At 34.4% G+C, this 22555-nt stretch overlaps 3 protein-coding genes, 1 long non-coding RNA gene and 1 pseudogene across 4 annotated transcripts; 2 read left to right on the top strand and 3 right to left on the bottom strand.

The window, feature by feature from the left end:
• Window positions 1-840: 840 nt before the first annotated feature.
• LOC118047168 (kunitz trypsin inhibitor 5) lies at window positions 841-1750 on the top strand. The gene has a single exon (XM_035056356.2). The coding sequence runs from the start codon at window positions 926-928 to the stop codon at window positions 1553-1555; it is 630 nt and encodes a 209-aa protein (XP_034912247.1). The 5' UTR covers window positions 841-925; the 3' UTR covers window positions 1556-1750.
• On the bottom strand, window positions 963-3354 carry LOC140954843 (kiwellin-like; annotated as a pseudogene).
• A 3312-nt stretch (window positions 3355-6666) lies between these two features.
• Window positions 6667-8690, bottom strand: LOC118047169 (GEM-like protein 7). The gene is made up of 4 exons (XM_035056357.2): window positions 8466-8690; window positions 8305-8370; window positions 7914-8173; window positions 6667-7342 (listed from the first exon to the last, which is right to left on the bottom strand). The coding sequence occupies exons 1-4, from the start codon at window positions 8533-8535 to the stop codon at window positions 7169-7171; spliced, it is 570 nt and encodes a 189-aa protein (XP_034912248.1). The 5' UTR covers window positions 8536-8690; the 3' UTR covers window positions 6667-7168.
• A 2557-nt stretch (window positions 8691-11247) lies between these two features.
• LOC118047166 (protein NRT1/ PTR FAMILY 5.9) lies at window positions 11248-13624 on the bottom strand. Its single transcript, XM_035056353.2, has 4 exons — window positions 13361-13624; window positions 13006-13220; window positions 12288-12796; window positions 11248-12198 (listed from the first exon to the last, which is right to left on the bottom strand). Exons 1-4 carry the CDS (start codon window positions 13413-13415, stop codon window positions 11364-11366), a joined length of 1614 nt encoding a protein of 537 aa, XP_034912244.1. The 5' UTR covers window positions 13416-13624; the 3' UTR covers window positions 11248-11363.
• Window positions 13625-18678: 5054 nt separating this feature from the next.
• On the top strand, window positions 18679-22313 carry LOC118047167 (uncharacterized). Its single transcript, XR_012168304.1, has 5 exons — window positions 18679-19064; window positions 19154-19205; window positions 20997-21047; window positions 21247-21568; window positions 21673-22313. It is a non-coding gene; the product is annotated as an uncharacterized lncRNA (long non-coding RNA).
• The last annotated feature ends 242 nt before the right edge of the window (window positions 22314-22555 follow it).

The raw sequence follows: 22555 nt of genomic DNA, 5'->3' as shown, positions 1-22555 counted from the left end.
TTCCTAATCGCTACCTTAGTAAAGCCTGTGCACCATGCATTTCTGACGTGTGATAATAGGATATTATGATCCAAAGCCACATCTGCCCCGGAAGATTCTAAAGATTTATATAGAAAGGATATTGTTTTTAAATTAAACATTTAATAATACAATGTTCTTATAATTAACTTTTCATTACTGTATAAGGGGACTCTTTTATTTACAGTTTGTAATTCGTCTAATCAAACACTTCGGGTTCTGATATGTGATTCTTTCTCTGGGTGGAGACCTTGGCTCTGCTACGGTGATGTTTGAATGAAATTAACCATGGTTTTTCAAATAATAATGGGACCTTCTTGTATTTTGCTTTTGAATTCTAAAACAATATAAAGATCTTGGAGTTGGGAGAGGGGGGAGTTTATTGTTCTTGAGCTGGATTTGGACTGGGGAGAGCTTGGAAGTTCATCGGAATGGTTACAGTATGTGGGCATGTTTTCGTCGATCACACCAAACTACGACTTGAACACGCCAAACTAGACAAAACAAGATACATGTGCTCACTCCATTCTAAAACAATCAAATGCTCACTCCACCAACTTAATAAAGATTGAAGACATGGAGACCTTACTGATCTGTAGTGATCCCGTTCCGGATAAGGCATAAAGAATAAGAAGCACGATAACATTAAGTCAAGATGCTCGAGTTTCACCGATGAGTTCTCACCTATTTTTTGAGGCATAGCACTTACTTTAAGAAGTCAAATAAAGTTGGCGTGATGGAAGTAATGATTACAGCCAAGACAAGATACATGTGCTCCATGAGTTATCCAATTATTTATTTCTAGCACCTATCGGTGCATCCCTTTCCCAATTCTAGTTCGATAAATTGAATCTCCTCTCCAATGATTTTTACATCCAAGAAAAAAATATATCAATAGAAGATAAACATGAATTATCCAATGTTATGGTTGTGCTTACTCCTCCTTGCCTTTGCCTGCACAAAGCAGTCAATTGCTGCTGCTGAACCAGTGCTGGACATTGATGGTGAAAAGCTTGTAGCAGGCACCAAATACTATATCTTGCCAGTGTTCCGTGGGAGAGGAGGTGGGATTACAATGGCTAGCAACAAAACCAGCTGCCCACTTGCTGTTGTCCAGGACCGTCTTGAGGTATCAAAGGGTCTTCCACTTACTTTTACACCAGCTGCCGACGACAAGAAAGGTGTGATCCTTGTTTCTGCTGATCTTAACATCAAGTTTTTAGCGAAGACAACATGTCCCCAATCAACTGTATGGAAGATTATAAAGTCTTCGAACTCGAAGGTACAATGGTTTGTGTCAACTGGTGGGGTTGAAGGAAATCCTGGTTTTAATACGGTGACCAACTGGTTCCAGATTGAGAAAGCTGATGATGACTACAAGCTTGTTTTCTGTCCTACTAAAGTTTGTAACTGTGGAGTTTTATGCAGGGATATTGGGATTTATATTGAGGATAATGGGACTAGAACACTGTCTCTTAGTGATGCGTTACTACCTTTCAAAGTCCAGTTCAAGAAAGCTTTGAAGAAAAACTCGTGAATGAATGCTCAAAACCTTGCAAGAGCTACCTACTTCGTATTAATAGAAGTACCCTTTTTATGCTGCTCTTGTTCTTGGTTTTAGTATGTTAGTGGTCTCAATTTCCCTGTATGCCTTCTTTTTCCAAGTAGAGCCCGTGGCTCTGCTCTAATAATGTTTCAATGAATCCATAAACCAGAATTGAAAATTGTCATATGTGAGTATTTCTGTACTTCAGCTGTGGCTTTTTCAAGGCAATAGGATTTACAAAAAAAAGGAAAAGAAAATGATCCTGTTATGTAAAGGATCTTTGTTAGTGTCCACATCAAAGAGATATTTTTTTTAGAATAGAATTGATTATCTTTTTTTATCATGATGCTGTCAGATTGAAGGGATTTTTTCCCCTTTCTATCTGAGGACGAAGAAGTTGGATAACACTACTATCCTTCAACATTTAGGGTGAAAATGAATCACTGTAACAGTCTTGTTTGCTTGCATAAACTGATCAGAACCCAAGTATTGACTCACCTTGTAGGGTGTTCTGACAAATTGCCCAATAGGAGAAGGGATGGTAATTGGCCTTTCACTGCAGAAGGCAATCTTATCAGTGGAGCCCTGCAATAGGACCAGCTGTGGTTGATAAATAGCATTGTGATGCCTTCAATAGCTCTTCTCCTTCTCCGACACCAAATTCCTGCTTGAAAACATTCTCCGTCCCAGCTTGCTGAGTTGTTTTTGCCCCTAATCTCAACTTCACTTTCACTGTCTCAGAGAGTTTTGCCCCCAGTCTCACTGCAAATTAAATTATGTCACATAATGTGGACTGGAGTTTAATAATTAGAATTTTTTTTAAAAAAAAAAGTTCTGATGTTCATTTTTCAATACTAATCATTTCATGCAAAGAGTACAACCTTTAGTCTTATTTTGGAGGGGAATTGTTCAGAAAGGAAACAGCCAAATAGATCTTTATCTATTCGCCTTATGATCACTGAATAAGCAGCAAGAAAGATTGGCCCATTTCAGATGAACTTTGCTAGCTATGCCATGGACCACGTAACAGGCACAATACCCAGATCCTTATCCAATCCCAAATTAAGCTTCCCACACAGCGTCTGATCCATCAACAATATTATTCTCACACGGTGGCAGAAACCCATGCTCGCTATCACTCCTTCCATTACTAGCAGTAATCTTGATCATCCTCCCACATCTTGACCCCCCATCATACCACCCTGTTGATAGCGCAACCACTCTCTCAGTTTTGGCATGGTACCTCTCATCACACTCTGACGGTGCTCCTCCTTCATCGCCTTATTCACTAAAATTGTTCAAAGTTAATTTAGCTTTCGTAGTGGATGTCACTGGAGGTGAGCATTTATATTTAGCTGGGAAGGATGGCGCTTTACATGAACGTTCTCCTGAGAGAGGGCAATTGCCTGAAGGTGGTGGAGAAGAAGGGCTGTTAATTGCCTCCTCCTTTGCATATGTGGGTGCCAACATCAGGACCATCATTGCATTTGCCTTTGATGCATATAAGCTGGCCATCACAATCATTCAAGGTATTACAAGGGCCATTGCAAGAAGAAATCGCGTGCGAAGAGATGATGCTGCGAAGAAAGAACACACAAACTAAAACAAATATCTTTTCCATTTGCCTTTCTTTTTTATGCTAGCTTTTCGGTTGAAGAGAGATACAACTAGGTTAGATTTGGAATTGTATATAAGCCTAAGGTTAAGGAGTTCCATGGAAGAAGCTTTCGTATTCAATTTTACTATAATCTCATCGTCAAAAATCAACCAAAAAAGCCAGTCCAGTTAAGAAAACTCGTTAAATTTTACGAAGAAGAAGACAACTATAAAAAGAAAAGAAAAAATAAAATATATGAGCCACCCAAAATCATGGCAGTGTGGTGTAGAGGGCTATTATGGTCCAAGTCTATCCTGTTGTGGGTCATGCAATAATAAATTCAAAAGAGTTGTCACTTTCCATAAATTGATTCGTAGTATTTCAGTTACCAGTTACGTGAAAGCATTTTCTTCCACAAATATTGTTTGTCGTCTCTCTCAAAAACAGGCCTAGTGTTGGGATAGGGTTTAATTTTGTGGCAACCAACCCGGAGGGCAACGCGGTGTGCAGCGATGCAACCTCCGGTGTACCGTGTTATCAAACGGTGTCGTAATATAATACAGCACTGGATGTTGTTGCCATCACAAATTATTAGGGCACTTCCCTATTCTTTTATGTAATGGGTATCCTTATTTTTTAATCATGGAGCATGCAGGATTAGACAAAAATATTTGAGATGCCTTGCAGATTATATATATATGTAGATGAACCTTCATTGACCTTGGAAAGAACAAAAAGAAGGAGACATGCAAGTTTCATTAATAATTTGCTAGTACGCCAATCTTCCATCTTCTCTCAATCAAGCACATGAATCTTAATCTTTTCCATTTAAGTACACCAATTTTTTCAAAATATTCAATCAAGTACACACTTCCTTCCACCTTTCGTCAATTTTAAATTATTAGACGACGTATCATTTTTTCTTAAATGACTATTGATACTTTAACTTTCATTTTATAATAATCAAGTACATAAATCTTAATACATGTTATTTTGATACAAAAATATTTTTAATACTTGTCATTTGTTACGATATTTTTAATTGTAATTTACTGCATGGAAAAAGGTGTCTTTTCTAGAAAGTAGAAGGAAAAAACATCTTATTAATTTCTGTAAATAAAATCCCAAAATGCCACACTTTTTTTATGAAACTCCAACCACTTCAACTTCTTATCACCGATATAGCAATTAAGGTGAAGGCCCAAATGGTAATCCCTACAGAAAATTATAAAATTAAGTAAATAGAAAATAAGGGGAAGAGGGAGGATATAAGCCCGTGACTGTGTACACCAACCCATAGATCACACAATTAACTATCATATTGAATGATAATCGAAGTTGATATAGATTAATTTTATTTTAAAAAAAAAAATAGGTTAAAAATATTGTTTTGTAAAAAAAAAATTAATTGAATTTTGATTAAATTTTATTGGTCAACCCAGGCAACAAGTAAATCAGATGTTTTTAAAAACAATTTTAATTCGGACTAATTCAACTCTGATAGACTGAATTTGAAGTCTATCAGTTGAGCCTTTACAAGGGTTCTACTGACAGTTTCCGTGCATTAACAATTGACATTTGAGAACGTGATTTTAATTTTCTACTTAAGAAAAGGTCATGTAATTAATTATTAAACAAAAGATTTTATTTTCTATCTTTCGACGTCATAGCCGCGTAAAGGTCGATTTTATTACTCGATCGTACATTCCATGTCCATCTTTTAATTCCATCTCCTCCATGTAGCAATGGAGCTAATAACCTCTATAAATTAATTTTTCTCTTCCTCTGAATCTTGATTAATATGTCAAAATTATTTTTAAAAAAATTAAAAAAATTCTAGGAAGATAAAAAATTTTGAAATTCCAGAAAGATTTATAATAACCGGGTGATTGTTTCTAACTAAAAATTAAAAAAAAAAAATTACATTGTTTTTAGATTTATTGTGAGGAAATCTCTATACAAATGATGAGGATGTTACAGTGGCTACGAATGAAGATTTTATTACATTAACTTAGACTAGTTCAAGAAAAATTTATGCTGTATTGTGACAGTCAAAGTGAAATATATCTTAGTAATCATTTTATTTTTCACTCCCAATCAAACACACATTAATTTTAAATGTCAATGTATTCAAAATGCTATAGATATGAAATCATTTGTTAGTGAAAAGAATCATATCAATAATAATATGTCAGACATGATAAGGCTTCGTAAAAGAAAAAGAAGCTTGGTAAAGCTTACTAAATTTAAGTTTACAAGCTAATCATCCACATGAAAAATTCCTTACATGATGACTAAGGGGAGAATTTGTTATATATAATAGATCACCACATCTTTTAAATGAATAAAAGAAGCTAAGCAGGTTATATAACTAGAAAAATTCATTGTCTAGGTATAATGGTTTTGCAAGAAAAAAGGAGTGAGCACAAAAGGAAAAAAAGAAGAGAGAAAGATGAGCAATGTCTTCAACGATTTTCAACTTATTTATTATTAGATCAGGTTAAGATTTTTACAACAAGTTTTAAATATATATATATAATGCTTTTATTTTTATTTTTCTCAAAACAGAGTTGTTAGTGTTATAAGATTTTTTCAAACCTACTTTTTTTTTAATTTTATTATATTTCAAGAATAAATTGTTCTTGATATTATAAATGTTGCACTCCTTAATTATAGTTAAGGAAGAACACTTGTAAACTCATTGTTTGTTGTTAGTGAAAGGTTTTTAGGTGGATTATAGTCTTATGGTTTTCTTTTCTATGCGCATCATCGGATTTTCTATGTAAAATTCTTGGGGTTAAATTGTATAATTGATTGTATTATTTTGTAGATTAATTAATTTTAATTTTAATTGCACAAAGAAGGAAAAAAAAAAGAGTGAGACTTTTGAATGATGTATTTAGTTAAATTGATGTACAGTTTTCCAACACGCACAAACCTAAATCAATCACCACTATTATAAATCTTTTAGAAATTCAAAGAGATATATTGGATCTCTCGTGCAATAATAAATGCATGCAGACGACATATAATATATTATTATTTTCTCATAAATTGTAGGATATATTGGACCACTTGATATGGAAAAATTACTTTTCATTGGACCACTTGATATGGAAAAAATACATTTCATACCAGGAATTTGACAATTTATATGGGACCTGGCGTACAAGAATTGACCTTAATTACACGTATAGGACTTCGTGAATTGATTTCACATGGATATATAGAAAATAAAGTATCGTGTTTAATAATTAATTATATTTTTCCGTAAAAACACTCCCTCGCTGCCTCATCTAAGATCTTTAAGGTCCCTTTACTAAAGTTGGACGTTCTGGGAAGAAAAATATGCTGAGGCTATATGTGCAAATTAAGAATGGAGGCCTAATAATCACAAATTAAGTACTCTTTCTTAACATTGACCTCTAATCCAATCATTCAGATTAAAATTAGTCTCCTTTTTATTAAAACTCTGATATCAATTATTGAAAACTTAGCACACAAATAAATTTTGAACCTCCCTTCTTTAATCCATACATATTCAACACACCTACACCATGCATTCTGAATGCATGAACCTTGTATTTATAAAGGGATTACAGGATAATTATCATATTCCAAGAAGAATTCTAAATACTAGTTTAATCAAAATTCTAAACACAAACTCTCTTTTTAGACTACAAATCTAATTACTTGATCTGGGAATCCTTCTCCTATCTCAATATTAATATCTACTATTTCCTGTTTTTCTTTTTCCCCTCCGAAATGAAGAATATTTGGTTTCAATCATCCATGGAAACGGAAAAGGTAGCTAGGAAACCCTTTGAGCATTTCCTCTTGATGTGCTCTCTAAACTACAACTTTGTACGTAAAATGTGTACTGCAAACTGTTAAAATTAAGACAACAATGTTGTCTAAAAGATGAGCCTTTTTCTTTCGCCTCGGAACTTCATCACCATTGCACTTGTCTGATCTTGAGATCAACTCCTTAATCTTTTGCTTTGAAATTACCTAGCTTGGTAGAGTTTGCGCATTGCTTTCTCAAAGTTTTGACGAGCTTTTTCGTAACGCAAGAAGTCCATGAACAGGAATTCAGAATTATCTTCTGTTCTTATTTGTAGGATCTTCTGTTGCGGATGACCATAGTTGCTCCATCTAATGCTCCTCAGTGGTATCTCAAACTGCTCATGAATATATCAAGTTTCAACGAGTCAGGTTTCTTTTGCATACAGGACCAATTAACCATGCAAATTCATACAGTTCAGTTGTTTCATTATATGATTTACAGTTCATAAAACTCATAAGTCAATTAAAAGAAACATGAGAAATTTTAAGACTAAAATGTAAAATGTTCCAAATTATGGGGATGCTACAGCGCCCCCTTTAATAAGTTCAACCCCTCATGGAAAATACTTGTAGTTATTACCTTAAGTCTCTGTTAGCGCCAGATAATGAATTGGGTGGATTGACCTATTCAATTCAAAACTCGATTTTAACATGAATGGCCAGATTATCAATTCACCTACTAGGTTAATCAGGTCTAACTGAGTTGAATATCTCCATGGTTTAGAAATGAAGTCTGTCTTTTTTTAAGGAAGAAATTGAAGACAGACGAACTCTGCATCCTATGCTTCAATATTTTAGTGTATCAATACATTTTAAAAAAAATAAAACCACAGCTTGCAATCAATTGAACAAGACTTCGCCTAGTTGAGACAAGAAAAATATAGTAAAGAGGAAATACTTATTCACCTGTTCAACTGTTTGATTTTGCTGCAAAAGAGGAAAATTGAAGGTAATTGATCTCTGACTGCAGAATGCTATCTTTTCAGTTGAAATAAAGAGAAGTCCTGCAACAGCACCAGTTTCAATTGAGAAAAAGCAGTGTGATGCCTTTAGCAGCTTTTCTCCTGCTCTAACGTCAAATTTCTGATTGAAAATGTTCCTCCTCCCGCCTTCTCTGATTTTCTTTGCCTCAAATTTCATTGTGTCTAAGAGACCAGCCGATCTAACTGCAATTATAACACATGATTAATGATGTTAGTTTTCTCTGAAGAAGAAACCCATCCTTGATTTATCGATTCCTAATGAGAAAAATAAAGAGCAATACATCAAATAATTCAAGGGAAGGAGTCTTAATTACCACGGTCAAAGTAATTTGCAATGGTTCTGCTTGATCCCCCGGCTGCATCTACATATTCAGCTGCACCTGCAAGTCAATGAATTAAAGTTATCTACACAATATTAATTTATTTAGATACAGCAATACGAATTGATGATCCTGGGGAGAACCAGAAGACGAACCAGGATGATTAGAGGAAGAGGGTGTTCCTGTCTGCTCATACTGTGGAGGTGAAATTTTCCTATGAGACATTTCTGTCACTCAAAGAAATTAAAGTGCTCAGATCAGAAGAAGCTGATCAGTTGAGGCTAAGATTTTACTTTTGGTTAGAGGAAGAGGGTGTTCCTGTTTAATGATTGTTATGCGTGTCTGCGAAGATAATGAATGCAATCGCAAAGGACTTTTCCAAGCAGTTTCCACGCGTCTTCATACAATATCACTATTTCAAAAGGTCATAATTCTTCTCTCTTTTTTCACACTTCATTTTCAATCCAGAAGATTCTGATTGGTGAAAATTAAGTTTGGTAGCTAAATTCAAAGTCATGCTTTTTTGGTTTTTTGGTTTTTTTTTTTTAAAAAAAGGTTCATTGTATACAATTATTGACAGTTGACCCACAGATGACTTCCGAATGAAAAGCTATGAGCCCGAAAACGTGGATGAATTTATATTTTTTAAAAAAATTATTTTTTTATTAAAAATTAATTTTATTTTATATGTTAAATTATTTTAATGGGTTGTTTTCAAAAAAAAAATTAAAAAAATAAAAAAACATCTTTTTAATATATTTCAACATAAAAAATACTTTAAAAAATAACTAAAATCACATTTTCAAATATACATTATATATTCCTTGAGATTATAAATACTATGCATTAAGTGTTAATTTAAGATAATGTAGCTTTTATAATTATAATTTAGAAATTAAATCTAAAAGAAGCCATAAATTATAATTATTTTTAAATTAAAGTTTATATCACACTCTTAATGAAAAATATATTTAAATAATAAAAATCAAATCATTTTCAAAGTTATTTTTAGACTAAAAATATCTATATCATGATATCAAATAGAGTCTGAGATACACGAGTACTAAGATTAATGTTATTGCTTTCAAGCTTCTTGAGATTGTGAATGCTTAATATATTGTAGCTTTTATTATTATAGTTTGGAAACTAAGTCTAAAATTAATATTTATTTTATTTTTAGATTGTTTTGATATAATTAAAAATAAATTTTAAAAAATAAAAAATATTATTTTAATATATTTTTAAATAAAAAACAATCATTATCATAATAAAAAAAATAATAATAAACAAGCAACCAAGCATTGACTTTTTCCAAGGATAGCTATCTTAATGAGTAACCGTGTTGACCTAAGATAATTCTGTCAGGTTGTCTACGATTTACACATATTTTTTCTGTTCTCCTGTTTCTTTGCCTCCAGAATTTCCACGAGGCAAGTGATGGGCATGGCTTTCATTGTCCATATGCTCTACTTTTTGTTTGGTTGCTTGGAGTCTTCCCTCTGGTCTTAAGGAAAGCGAGAAACATGCCGGAGAAAACCTCAGAGCATGGGCTTCAACCCTACTGACCACAGGGCAGTTGGCCCAGAAAGAGACGCATACTGATAAAACCTAGAGCTAATCTATTCAAAGAGATCAAAGAGAGCTAAAGCCCGCAATTGCAATTGCTTTTGTTTTTTTTTTTAAAAAAAAAAATTTCATTAGGAAGCGGTATCCTGCAGCCATCTAAGACAAGAATTTGATTAACCAAAAGCAGACAAGATTTATTTAGGCTTGTTTTTGTCATATTTATTAGAGCCAGTTTGAAAGTGTAATAACATAAACCTTAGCATAGGAAATGGGCCTAGTTCCTGCTGGCTGAGAATGCCCATAGGACATGGAGTTGCAGTCTAAAATGGGCCTTGTGGGTTCATCAATACTGGGCCTAAGCCCATATTAATGAAACGGTCACTGCTGCCACAGGACCATGGCTGAAAACTGCAATCTGGGAAAGATTTGTTGCCGTTGATGCTAATAATTAGACCGCTAATTCAAACAGTTCAATATCTTTAGCTCGTACAAACTGTATGTTTTTTAATTTTAAATTATTTTTTAAAAACTATATTTTTTATATATTTTTTTAGATTTTTTTTTATATATTGATCTTAAAATAATTTTTTAAAAATAAAAAAATACTATTTATATTTTCAAATAAAAAACACTTGAACTGTAACCGTTACCACAATCCTAAAAAAAACTACAATTTACTTTGTCAGATCTAAAAATAACCTGATTGTTTAATAAAACAAATTTAAAAAAAAAAAAATCTTTTAACGTGCTCCCTTACTTATCATGGATTTAAAATTAAATACTATGAGAATTACTTGAATATAATCTAATTAACTTATTTGATTAAAAAAATAAATAGGATCACAAAATAAATAGGATGACTGTTAAAAAATAAATATCATGATAAAATTAAAATAAAAAATACTCTTTGAAAAAAAAAAAAAAAAAGGAATGGAAAAGAGAAGCTTCATTATTCATATGAAGCTGAAGAGAGATAATTAAAGTTTCAAAAGGCACTCTTGAAAATGATGGGAGGAAGCTGTAGAAGATGAAGAAGGAAGAAGAAGAAGAAGATATACTGGAACACCCTTTTTATTTGTTTAGGGTTCAATTAATTTATTTTCTTCGAAATTTCATTAACTTGTTCTTGTTTCAAAGAACAATTATTGAAGCTGAAGAATACCAAAACAACTTATTAACAAATCAAGCCTTCCTCTATTCTCACAAGTTCTCACTATCCAAATCACTGTTCCTGCTTGCAAAAAATAACATAAAACATTAATGGGATATTTAGAAATGTTGTAATAATTATTTTTTACTTAAAAATATATTAAAATAATATTTTTTAAAATTTTAAGAAATATTTTTAATATCAACCTATAAAAAATAATATTCAAATATAAAAACAAACAGTATGTAAACTTATACACTTAACAAGGCTAGAAGCCAATAATATTTGTCGAAACGGGCTTCTATGATGTCATAAGAGAACCAGCTCTGCCCCTCGCCTAGTTCTCAGTATCCAAATCACTGCTTCTGCTTACAAAACATTTGCAGAAAATAACATAAAACACTAAGCTGAGTACACTTAACAAGGCTAGAAGCCAATAGTATCTGTCGAAACGGGCTTCTCTCATGTCATCAGAGAACCAGCTCCGCCCTTTGCCTCTTGAGCTTGTGAAATATTCTACTAGTGAAATCAACAGGGCACTCAAGAAGCTTCCCACCCCAAATACACTAGTGTATAGTGCAATTCCCATTGTTCTCATTCTTACAGGAACTTCACTATAGAAAAACTCTTGCATCCCAACAACAGTGAAGATGTCAGAGATGCCAAGCAGAATGTACTGAGGCAGCAACCAAAATATGCTCAATGGAACCTCTGTTTCCAATTTTGGATCCATTTTTCTGCTGATTTCGAGTCTTTTTGTTTCAACCAATGCAGCAATGACCATGGCTATTATGGACAGTACCATCCCGATACCCATTCTTTGAGTCACACTGATACCCTTTTTGTCGCGAGTAATCAGTCGAGTAAATGGGATCAGCAACGCATCATAAAATGGCATCAGGAGGATTATAGAAACTGTAATAGCACTTTGTAGTGTAGCTGGTGGGATCTTGAAGCTGCTGCCTACATTCCTCTTCATTGTCATTCCCTGTTTGGTGAAGAACGTGGCAGGCTGCTGAAAGATGACTGCAAACATTAGCAGCATCGTCCATATCGGCAAAAGCCTTAAGACTACTTTTCCATTTTCAACTAGGTAGTTCATACCACTGCAGGGTTCCTCCTTCAATCCCTTGGCATTGCCTGAATTCTGACAGAGAGGTTTTTCTTGAAGCCTATAAACAAGTAAAAGAGTAGCATTAACATAAATACTCGAGGAGATTTCAAAGCAAAAATACTTGAGACCGACAATACGAAATCTTACTCTAGCTCAACAACTCCAGGATTGTTGTTTGGTAAGGTGATTCTGCTATTCATCAATTTCGACATGGCTTCCTTAATGGATCGAACTATGTCCCGCGAAGGCCTCTCAGAGATGGCATCATCCTGTTTGTATGCATAAATTCTGCTTCCACACCAAAACAGTAAAATTGATGCTCCCATTGCGATTGTAGGAATTGCAAATCCGAGTACCCAGCCAAATGTGTCTTGGATATAGGACATGACTGTGACACCAGCAAGGCTGCCACCACAAACCCCAAAATACCACCACTGAAAGAATAAGCTCTTCTTATTTGATTTCTGCTCATCTTTTGTGCTCGGCAGCTCATCATCGTTCGCAATTTGATCTGCTCCAAAGGCTTGTAAAGATGGGTTATATCCACCTTGTCCAAGAGAAATCAAACAGAGCGACCAAAACAGGTACGAGGAGCTTATTTTGTTGGTGGGATGCCTTGCCCAAGACAATGCTGTTGATGTCAATGCCACAAGTCCCTTGAAAGAACAAATTAAGAAGAACAAAAGCAAATTTACCATGGAAAATGATAAACCAAAAACTGTCTCTACAATTACAGAGGCAAGTTGCTGTAAGCTTAATCATAATCAAGAATTTATATATGACTTGTGATCACCAAAATATTTTCCAATTGCTGTAAGCTCACAGAATTTCAAAAGCAGAAAATAAACAAAAAGAAAATACTAACCACAACATAAATGAAGGAAGAGGTTAGAATGGTGGAATACCGATCCCATGAATCAGCAAGCGATGCAACTAGAAGTGGTAACATGGATGTGAATCCACACCAATTATTAACAGTCTTGGCTGCAGCAGAGTTGCTCATCTTAACCACATCTGTAAGATAAGTTACCAAATTTGATGCCACCCCTTTGAATGCAAACCTTTCCATACCAGCTATCACTATCAAAACGGAAAAAACATAATGAATTCAAATCAACTAACATCCTTTCTAGCAGATTGTTCATGTTCTAGCATAAAACTGAAAAGTTATTCATCAGGGAAAATCTAAGAGCTCATCAAGAAGATAAAAATATAACAACCTATGAGGAGAAAACATGACTTGTTGAGCCCCTTCGGTTTCTGCCCACTGGCCATGATGAGGAAGATAGATATGAAGCTGCAGGGTTGGTAGGATTAATACAATCATGCAGATTCATTAAAAAATAAGATCATGCAATCCTATTAGGATCCGTTCAATCCTGTTACAATCCCACTAAGCTCCTATCAGATTTTGACATCCTATATAGAATAGGACGACTCCACTGAACAGCATATACCATTTCAGATCCAGAGAAACACAAACTATCGACACAAGTTGTGAGGCTTTTAGAACACCATACATTATTGGAAACCTTTTTCCTCTTTTTGTGCAACGTACAGAAGATCAGGCGGGTCTTGTTTTATCATATATGACACGATAAACACTACTGCAATCCCCAATGTTTCTATGCTTACAATGATAACACTTTCAACAAGAAAAAAGTTTGTGAATGCTGACATAGAGGCATTACCAAGAGATGGAAAATGTCGACATGCATTGAAACTTTACATTTGTTTTGTTTTTGATATGGTTTCTCATATGCTGCCACGTTTTCCATACGTGGCAGTTTCAACACTTGGCGTTGAATACTGTTGCCACTTAGTATTTTCATTGAATATTTTCAAAGTGTTTTTGTTTTTTATTGAATATTTCAGAAGTGGGTTATAATTCGTGTTGGTGTGGAGGAAGAACAACAAGGTGGAGCTCCTGAACTCAACTGGAGGAGGCACTTCCTAGCAAATTAAAAATCTGAGTTGAACAGAGCGTAACATGATAGGAAAGAAAAAAGGAGGTGTTGTGGGGATGCTTTTTCCTCCAATAATGGAATCCTCATGAGTTAATCATAGGGAGGTATGCATATGGAATCGGGTTGTTGTTTTTCATGAACATATCCAAGCTTGGGATTTGAGATTTTATTTGTATATAAATCCCAAAGAATTCTACACTAATTCTGAATTTATAACTTAACAATGATGAGTTGGAAAGCTTGATTAATTGAATGATGAATTTACAAGGAAAAACTTCTATATTATCAAGACGATTTTTTTATATATATATTATTTGAATTAATATTGAATGAGTATTGATTGGTTGTGCATCTACACCTAAACACTAATGTTTAGTTACTGTTTCTGGACATAAGATAAAAAGACAGTGAAAGCAGGAGAAACATGCCCTTTATATTTGAAATGATAGAAATTTACTCTAAAACTATGACAGACTCCAGAACTATGACCGAGATAAATTTATTTTATATTTTTATCTTTATCCCTTCAATTAAATATATTTATGTATAAATTACTTATTTTAATCTTTCACTTTATTTAAATTAAACAAATGCTAATATTGCAGTGAGCAAACAGAGGAACATGGAAAGTATGGCTGAATCAGAAGAGGTATCATTGGGTAGAGATTTCGTGTTAAACGAGATTATATATAATTAATGTCCCTTTATCATAATTATATATGCACTGATCAATTTTATATAATCTTCCCTTCTGTTTTAAATGCTACATAAGCAGATTAATACATAAAGAACTGAAGATTATAGCTTACAAACCTCACCACTTGACGCCATCAATATATATTCGTAAGATTTCCATTATTTTATTATATATTGTTTTTAATACAATGTTTTAGCATCAATCACCAGCACTGTCAAAGTCACTTTGAGATAGTTTATTTGGCAATTTAATTACTGTGTTTTTTTATCCACTAAAATTGTGTTTGGTATGTTACATGGGATAGAACAAATAGAAATAGACAGGACTAAATTGAGTTGAGTTTTGGAAAAAAAATGAATGGTGAAGAGATAATGGATAATATAAAAAAATTGAAGAATAATGATTTTCCTCTTTGGTATTGGAAAGGCTTCTTTCACCGTATGGTGGGACAAGAATTTTGCTCTGAAGACAACGTTGAAGAATCCTTATCCAGCAGGCTGAGAAGAAGCAAAGGCAGCAGCAGATATCCCCAGCAAAGTTATGGAAGCGGAAACAGCAGCAAGCACGGCAGAATTCCCAACAGAGTCGGTGCAGGAGTCCTGGCGGGAGGGTCACCGCGATGTGGGGGTAGCGACAGGCTAGATAGAGTCCATGAAAAATTTGAAGTACAGTAGTTAACCCTTTATCAATCAAGGGCGATGGTCATTCTACATTTACAGAGTTCGTTTAGGGAAAAGGACAACAATGATCTTAGTTTTAAGAAAATCCTGAGCTGTAATTATCCAAATCAGCTTCAGGGTAGCTTCAAATAACAGCTCTCAGTTCCACCGCCAGGGATGATACGCTTTCTGGATTGGATATACGCGACGCTATTTCAAAGATCTTGATGGCATCTGTCATAGGGAAATTGAGTACAGTCATGATCTGAAGAGACGCTACTCTTAGAAGTATATACAAGCGATAAGACTCCCTAGATAATCAAGCAATGAAGGTTAATATTCTCTGACTCAGAAAGATATTACAGGTTATTTCATTAAGTAATCTGAAATGCAAATAATCCAAGTCTCCAATTAGAAGTGGTTTGTGCCATGACGTTGATGAGATCCAAGGATTTTTAAAGTTACAAGTCCAATGGAAAGTCAGAAAAACAAGCTAACAGGATTAGGATCTAAGGAGTTCTGAGTTCTGATATGATCTAATTAACTTCGTTAGATTAGGATTATTATTAGTTGTTGCAATTTTCGTTTTTAGTATAAATCTAGTTAGGCTATTATGTAAGACTATAAATGGATGAATCAAACACCTCTTACAAGCTTTTCTGAAATTATCTCTCTTCTTGAGTTTCCATAAGATGCATACAAATCACAAGCTGTCGAAAGGGATAGTACTCATCAATAGCTACGAAAGATGAGAGAAAGTAAACCAATTATCAACCAGCAAGAAGCATTATACGATTACGCAAAACAGCAGCATCTGTTCCACTGCATACAGATAAAAGTTCATATCTATGCCCATTTGTCGCAAAAATAAGCTGCCAGATTCATCCTTGCATGTTCTTGTTTTTCTTACAAACAATCAGCTGACAAACTTGTTGGACAAGTGAATCCTTGGTACCAGCAGCTTCAGTTTCACCCGTAAGTGTGGCATGTCCTAGGTAAACTCCAGCTTCGAACTTCTCTCAATCCTGCACAAAAAACATCATCATAAGTTCATAGGATTTGGGTGCCTAAGCATTAATAAACAAAATCTAATATGGAAGTTCCATTGCACGCTACGATCGACTTCTAGCTTCATGCATTTTCTTCCTTTCTTCATTGCTTGTCCTTCTTTTTGTTTTTGTTTTTGTTTTTCCTTCTCAATCGATTTCAAGCTTGTCGATATTACAGGTTACCAGATTATTTCCACGCTTTCAGAAACCTGTTCTTTCAAGTCCCGACCCCTCTTCCAAGCTCTTGCGTATCGGTGCAAAATCAAGTACTTCTGGCCCCTCTTCCAAGCTCTTTTTTGCTCAAGTAGAAAACAATTCCAGTGATGTCACCGCATGTTGCCCTGGGATCCCAACAATGGTATATATATGCATGCCGTTTTCGATTTTCCATTTCAATTATATTTAATCGCTGAAGATCAAGCACTCAAATTAAATTCATCTTAATTACCGCTCCTGCAGAACAAAACTGCCTTGGAATGGTTCAAAGAGGGAGGCTGTAATGTCTATATACCGGAATGGAAAAAAACATATACAATAGAATCATAAACAGAAATGCATACATTTGTCTCGTTTGAAATTTAATTACTACGTTTTTGGTCCTTTTTTCTTCAGGATCCACTACTGAGATCCTAATTAAGCCCACCTTCGTCACCCTAAGAGTACTTGATGATCCTAAAGCCCACTACTGAAATTTAATTACACATGAAATGATGTAAGAAATAGCTAAAATATAAAACATAATTTAGTTGATCAGAGGTGAATATTGTTCCATTGCAAGAATTACAAGGCCGACCTAGAGAGCGGCCTTGATGAGAATATAAGAATATCAGCAAGCTTCCTCCACCAATAAGAAAAACTTTCAGGCCACAAACTAGAGGCCATCGCCAAGCCTTGGCTGGTGAAATATTCTTAAAAGGTAACCAACAAGCAGTAGCTCAACAGGCATCAATGTTCCCTTTTCAGGGTCTCGAGTTGGAACCTATCGGAACAAAAAGGGTTTCTTCTTCTCGAACCTATGAGTTTATATCGTTGTTTGGAAGTCCAGTTGAAACCAAAAATCTTCAGAGTAAAAGTCCACTTTTCCAACAAATATATTGCTAGAAATATTATTTTTGAAATTAAGATTTAAAAAATTAGGTGTCACTTATTATTATTCTTTTCACTTTCATGTGAATTATTTTATTTAAGTCTCCATTAAGACAGATTTACTCTTCTCTGTGCAGCAAACCAACTCATGATTATTTAAATTTATGATGTTAAAAATTGATTTTATTTTTTTTTATATCTTATAATTAATGTATATTTAGTTATTTCCACACATAAATTTATATATGAGCTATTTATGATTTTGACACGCGTGTATAAACATTATCCTTATAATTACAATTGAGTTCCTTATTATTAAAAAAACTCAAACTCATGGGTTTGACTCAAAACCACCAAAACCCAGTAGATTAGGGTGGTGGTCATGGTCATGTGCACGCTAACCCAAATTCAAATGCAACCTGAACACAAAACAATCCAAACCGAATCCACCTAACTTGACTAAATTGCCTATCCAATTAATTAGATAGCCACTCAATTGAAAAAAAAAAAATTATTAGAGGACTTAATCACAAATATAATATCTACGTCAAGTATCTTAAAATTAAACAGCATAAAAATTGATATTTAAAAAATAACTAATAATATCTTATTAGATATTTTTTAAGATAAAAAATACAAAAAGAAGAGATAATATAAAATCAGCAGCTCAACAAAAATAAGAACAATATTCTGACCTAAAATTTATTTGTCCTAATTATATATTTTTATTTCTTTAAAATAAAAACAGAAAATAACTAATATTTAAGCACAATAGAATTAGTCTAAGATGCCGTTTGGCTAAGCTGTTGCGGCTGAGGTTGAGAGAAAAGCAGTAAAACACATGTTTGGTTAACTTCAAAACACAGTTTATTTTCACGTGGGTCCCATTAGAAACTGCGGTTCAATTGTAAAAAGTGAAAAGCAATTATATTTTGCTTTTCATGCGTTTCTCTTCTCTCTCATCACCGACAATTTGCCATTACTTTTTTTTACTTTCCCAATTTCTCTCTGTCGTCCCTCATCAATTTGCAATTACTTTTCCAACTTCTCTTTGTCCCTCATCAATTTGCAAAACTCAATTTCCCAACGGTCACAAAAAACCCAAAATTTCACAGAAGGTTGTTGTAGATCAATGTTACGCCCAGTTTCAACCTTCAGTTCCTTACCTCTCTCTCACCACCAAACTTTCCCAGTAACCTCAACCTTCAAAATTACGGTCATCAACCTCCAAACTTTCTGTTACAGTTGCAGATCAATTTAACGAACTAAAAGACCCCAATTTCCTTCCCCAAACTGTTCTCCTCTCTCTTCTCTTGCTATAACCCCGTTTCTATTTTGCCCTAACACCAACGCCAGAGCCTCTGTCCATTCAAACACAAACCGTTACATACTGTCCCTCCATTGTTACAATTGCAGAAGAAAACCAAGAGATTCGTGCTGGGAAAGGTCCATGAGCTAGATATCAGGTACTGTGCGTTCCCCTTGTTAATTTTGTTTAACGTGTTTCTCAAAACCTAATTTCTATCATGGGTTTCTATTGTTTTTTATTTTACAGAACACAGCTGCAACACGTTGGGGTTTGCAGAACAAAAAGACAGGAGATTGAGGTAAGTTCCTCCCTCATCTCCATCTTCAATCACTACAAAAATCATCTCATTCTCACCTGAAAACAGTACCCATTTTCCTAAAAGTCTCGAATTTTAATTCTTTCAATGATTTGATTGAACATTTAGTTTCTAGTTATAAGCACTCGTGTTGTTCGAAGGATGCAAATTTGTTTCATTTAAATGTTCTTAAACATGGGTTTGATTCTGATTTGTTCTTATGCAACACCCTTATTAATGTGTATGTTAGAACTGGTGATTGGGTTTCGACTCGAAAGTTGTTTGATGAAATGCCGGATAGAAATGGTGTTACGTGGGCTTGTTAGATTTCTGGGTATAATCAGAATGGGATGCCTGAGGATGCATGTGGAGTTTTAAAAGAGATGATTTTTGATGGTTTTTTGCCTAATCGTTTTGCTTTTGGCAGTGCTATTAGAGCTTGCCAGGAGTTAGAAAAGAAAATAAAAGAAAACAACCGCAATTTGTGCCACAGAGAGACATCATTTGGACCTGGCATCTCAAGACCATGAAACTCCTTCATTTTAGCTGCTATAAGAGCAGATATATCTGGATCATGCAGATCAGAGGCTGATAGTGTCTGAAATTATATGGAAATGTAGGAAATTTTTGGTTAAGGAGGGGAAAAGATATGATCAAACGCATTAACTTTTGATTTATAGAAATTAGAAAGAAAAAGCAAACTATGGTTTATTAACCAACACTTGTTCCTCCTGTTTTTCCTGGTAGAAGATACACGATTTCAATAATTAATTTAACATGTCTGTATTTGAGCAGTAGACACCAACACATTATTTTCCAAACATTTGAAATATTAGAAGTGCAAATTGATGTTGAATAAACTATCAAAAAACACTAATAATAAAATTGAAGTTGTGGCTTCAACTTGGGATGCAAATTCATGGATTGTTTTTTAAGTGACCTTATGCAAATGATGCGTGATTATCTAATGTACTGATATCCATTTACGGGAAGTATCTGGGATATATTGACTATGCTCTTAGTGTTTTTGATGAGATAGAGATTAGGAATTCTATATCTTGGAATTCAATCATATCAGTTTACTCACAAAGAGGAGATGCAGCTTCTTGTTTTGAACTTTTCTCAAGCATGCAAATGGCAGATTCAGGTTTAAGTCTGAAACCTAATGAATATACATTTGGAAGTTTAATAACTGCTGCTTGTTCTTCCATCTATTTTGGTCTGTCTTTGCTGGAGCAGATACTTGCGAGAATTACAAAATCTAGATTACTATCAAATCTCTGTGTGGTGGAACTGCTTTTAGAGCTGCAACCACCAAATATATACCCTTTTACACGGCTGAAACGCGTTCACATTTTCGCTAATTTCCATTAGAATATTTGTGCTTTGTGTTCCTCTGGATAATTCATTTTCTTTTTTCAAGAGAGACTTGACCCTCATATCGTTTGATTATGCTAGGAAAATCAGCTTCTTTGGATTGTTTTATTTTCCATTCATGAAATAAACTAAAAAATGTGTTATATCTCTTCCGAACTAGCTACTTCCAAAAACTTTCATTGCTGTTGTTGCTTGTGTTTCATTTACTGTGCCTGCTTCAAATTTGTTGAATTTATAACAAATTTCATTGCTTCTTCTGCTTGTCTTCTGCTTTGCATGTGTTTTTAAATTTTTTGTACTTGAAATCCTGCATGTTTGTGATGCTTCTGTATACTGTGTTACCCATGTCAATTTTGTAGTAATTGTAGCTCAAAATCTAATTTATCTTCTGGGTCTCCATTGTGTATCTGTTTGTAGGACATAGCTGCAGAACTGTGCTGGTTTGGACACCTAAAGAGATAGACTGAGGTAAGTTCCTGCCTTATCTCCATCTTCATTTTCTTTTTTTCAGATGAAAAATTACATGTCTTTGTACCTGCCTTATCTCCACACAGCTTTTGTAAATGTTGAACATTGAGTGTTTTATTATTGTTTTAGTCCTATGTATATGCCACAATTTATTTGATATCATTTACTGATTTCAAACTTTTGTTAAATGTGTTAAAAGATATCATGGAAGGTCTTGAATCTTTTGATAAGGCTGCTTGGACAAAGGACATGTTGCATATATTTTGTGATATATGCATTAAAGCAATTGATATGGGAATGAGACCTAATACTCATTTCGATAAAACGGGGTGGAAATTTCTTATAACATCAAAGAACAAACTGGGCATGCATTCACTAAAACACAATTGAAAAACAAATGGGATGGATGCAAAAAGGATTGGAGGATATGGAATAAGCTGGTTTCTGAAACTGGTGTTGGCTGGAATAGTGAAATAGGCACAATTGCAGCCAGCGATGAGTGGTGGAAACAAAAAATTCAGGTACATTCCTTGTCATCCTAACAATTTCTTTTATTATTGTCAAATTCCAGCCCTAAAATTTTACTAGTCTTGATCCTTCATTTCTTGATTTAATTTATATGCAGGAAATTAGAGGAGCCAAAAAATTCAGACATGTCGGTATTGAGCCATCTTTGAAGAATAAATTTGACCGAATGTATTCCAACATTGTCGCAACTGGAGCGTTTGCATGGGCTCCTTCATCAGGTGTATCTGCGGGCAGTGGTGTTGCTCCTGGTACAAGCAATGCCGACATTGCTGATGATGGTTTGGAAGAGGGCAGCGGTGATTCGGAGGAAGATATGATTCCAGATTTCCAGACTGACATGGCTCGAATGGTTGGAGAGATAAATATGTCAACCAGCAGCAATACAAAAAGCAGCGGCAAAAGAAAAGGACGAGATCATGCCGATGTGCGATGTAGAAAGAAGAAAACATCTGGAATTGGTGTTCAGTTGATGACAAGGTGCAATCATCTTCTTGAGAGTATGTCGACTAAGAGTGATTAGACGTCTATTAATTTGGATCGCGAAGGCTGTAGCATCCCCGAGGTGATGGCTGAGCTGCACTCAATTCCTGGAGTTTCAATTGAAGATGACTTCCACGACTTCGCTACGGAGTTTCTCGTTTCAAGAAGGAAAAGAGAAATGTGGGCCAGTATGGGCGATAAGCAACAAAAGTTGAGATGGTTGCAGCGAATGTATGCACGAACTAAACGTGCTTAGCTGACATGGTATGATTTAATTATCTTAACTGTTAATCAATTAAAGTATGTTCAAGTTCTTACGATATTTATACATGTTTATTTTTTTGTTGCAGAGTAATGGGATGCCGGTTTTTAAAAGAGTAGTTTCCGTTTGCCGAAGTTTGTTCGAGGCATTGTATTATTCCACATTTGATTTTAAGGCATATGAGCATATGCGTTTGCGGTAATTTATGTACTCTTATATTTATTAAACTGTTTTACGG

Source organism: Populus alba, chromosome 17 (assembly GCF_005239225.2).
Source record: "Populus alba chromosome 17, ASM523922v2, whole genome shotgun sequence".
Lineage (NCBI taxonomy): Eukaryota > Viridiplantae > Streptophyta > Magnoliopsida > Malpighiales > Salicaceae > Populus > Populus alba.
The sequence above is the reverse complement of the archived record's forward strand: the minus strand, read 5'-3'. Positions and strand labels throughout refer to the sequence as shown.

Coding starts and splice junctions, on each gene's coding strand:
- LOC118047168 (XM_035056356.2), top strand. CDS start 926: ATGAATTATCCAATGTTATGGTTGTGCTTACTCCTCCTTGCCTTTGCC.
- LOC118047166 (XM_035056353.2), bottom strand. CDS start 13,415: ATGGCCAGTGGGCAGAAACCGAAGGGGCTCAACAAGTCATGTTTTCTC. Junction 13,221..13,360: donor GTCATGTTTTCTCCTCATAG/GTTGTTATATTT, acceptor CCGTTTTGATAG/TGATAGCTGGTATGGAAAGG. Junction 12,199..12,287: donor CCTGGAGTTGTTGAGCTAGA/GTAAGATTTCGT, acceptor ACTTGTTTATAG/GCTTCAAGAAAAACCTCTCT.
- LOC118047169 (XM_035056357.2), bottom strand. CDS start 8,535: ATGTCTCATAGGAAAATTTCACCTCCACAGTATGAGCAGACAGGAACA. Junction 8,174..8,304: donor TGCAAATTACTTTGACCGTG/GTAATTAAGACT, acceptor TTATAATTGCAG/TTAGATCGGCTGGTCTCTTA. Junction 7,343..7,913: donor AAAATCAAACAGTTGAACAG/GTGAATAAGTAT, acceptor ATTCATGAGCAG/TTTGAGATACCACTGAGGAG.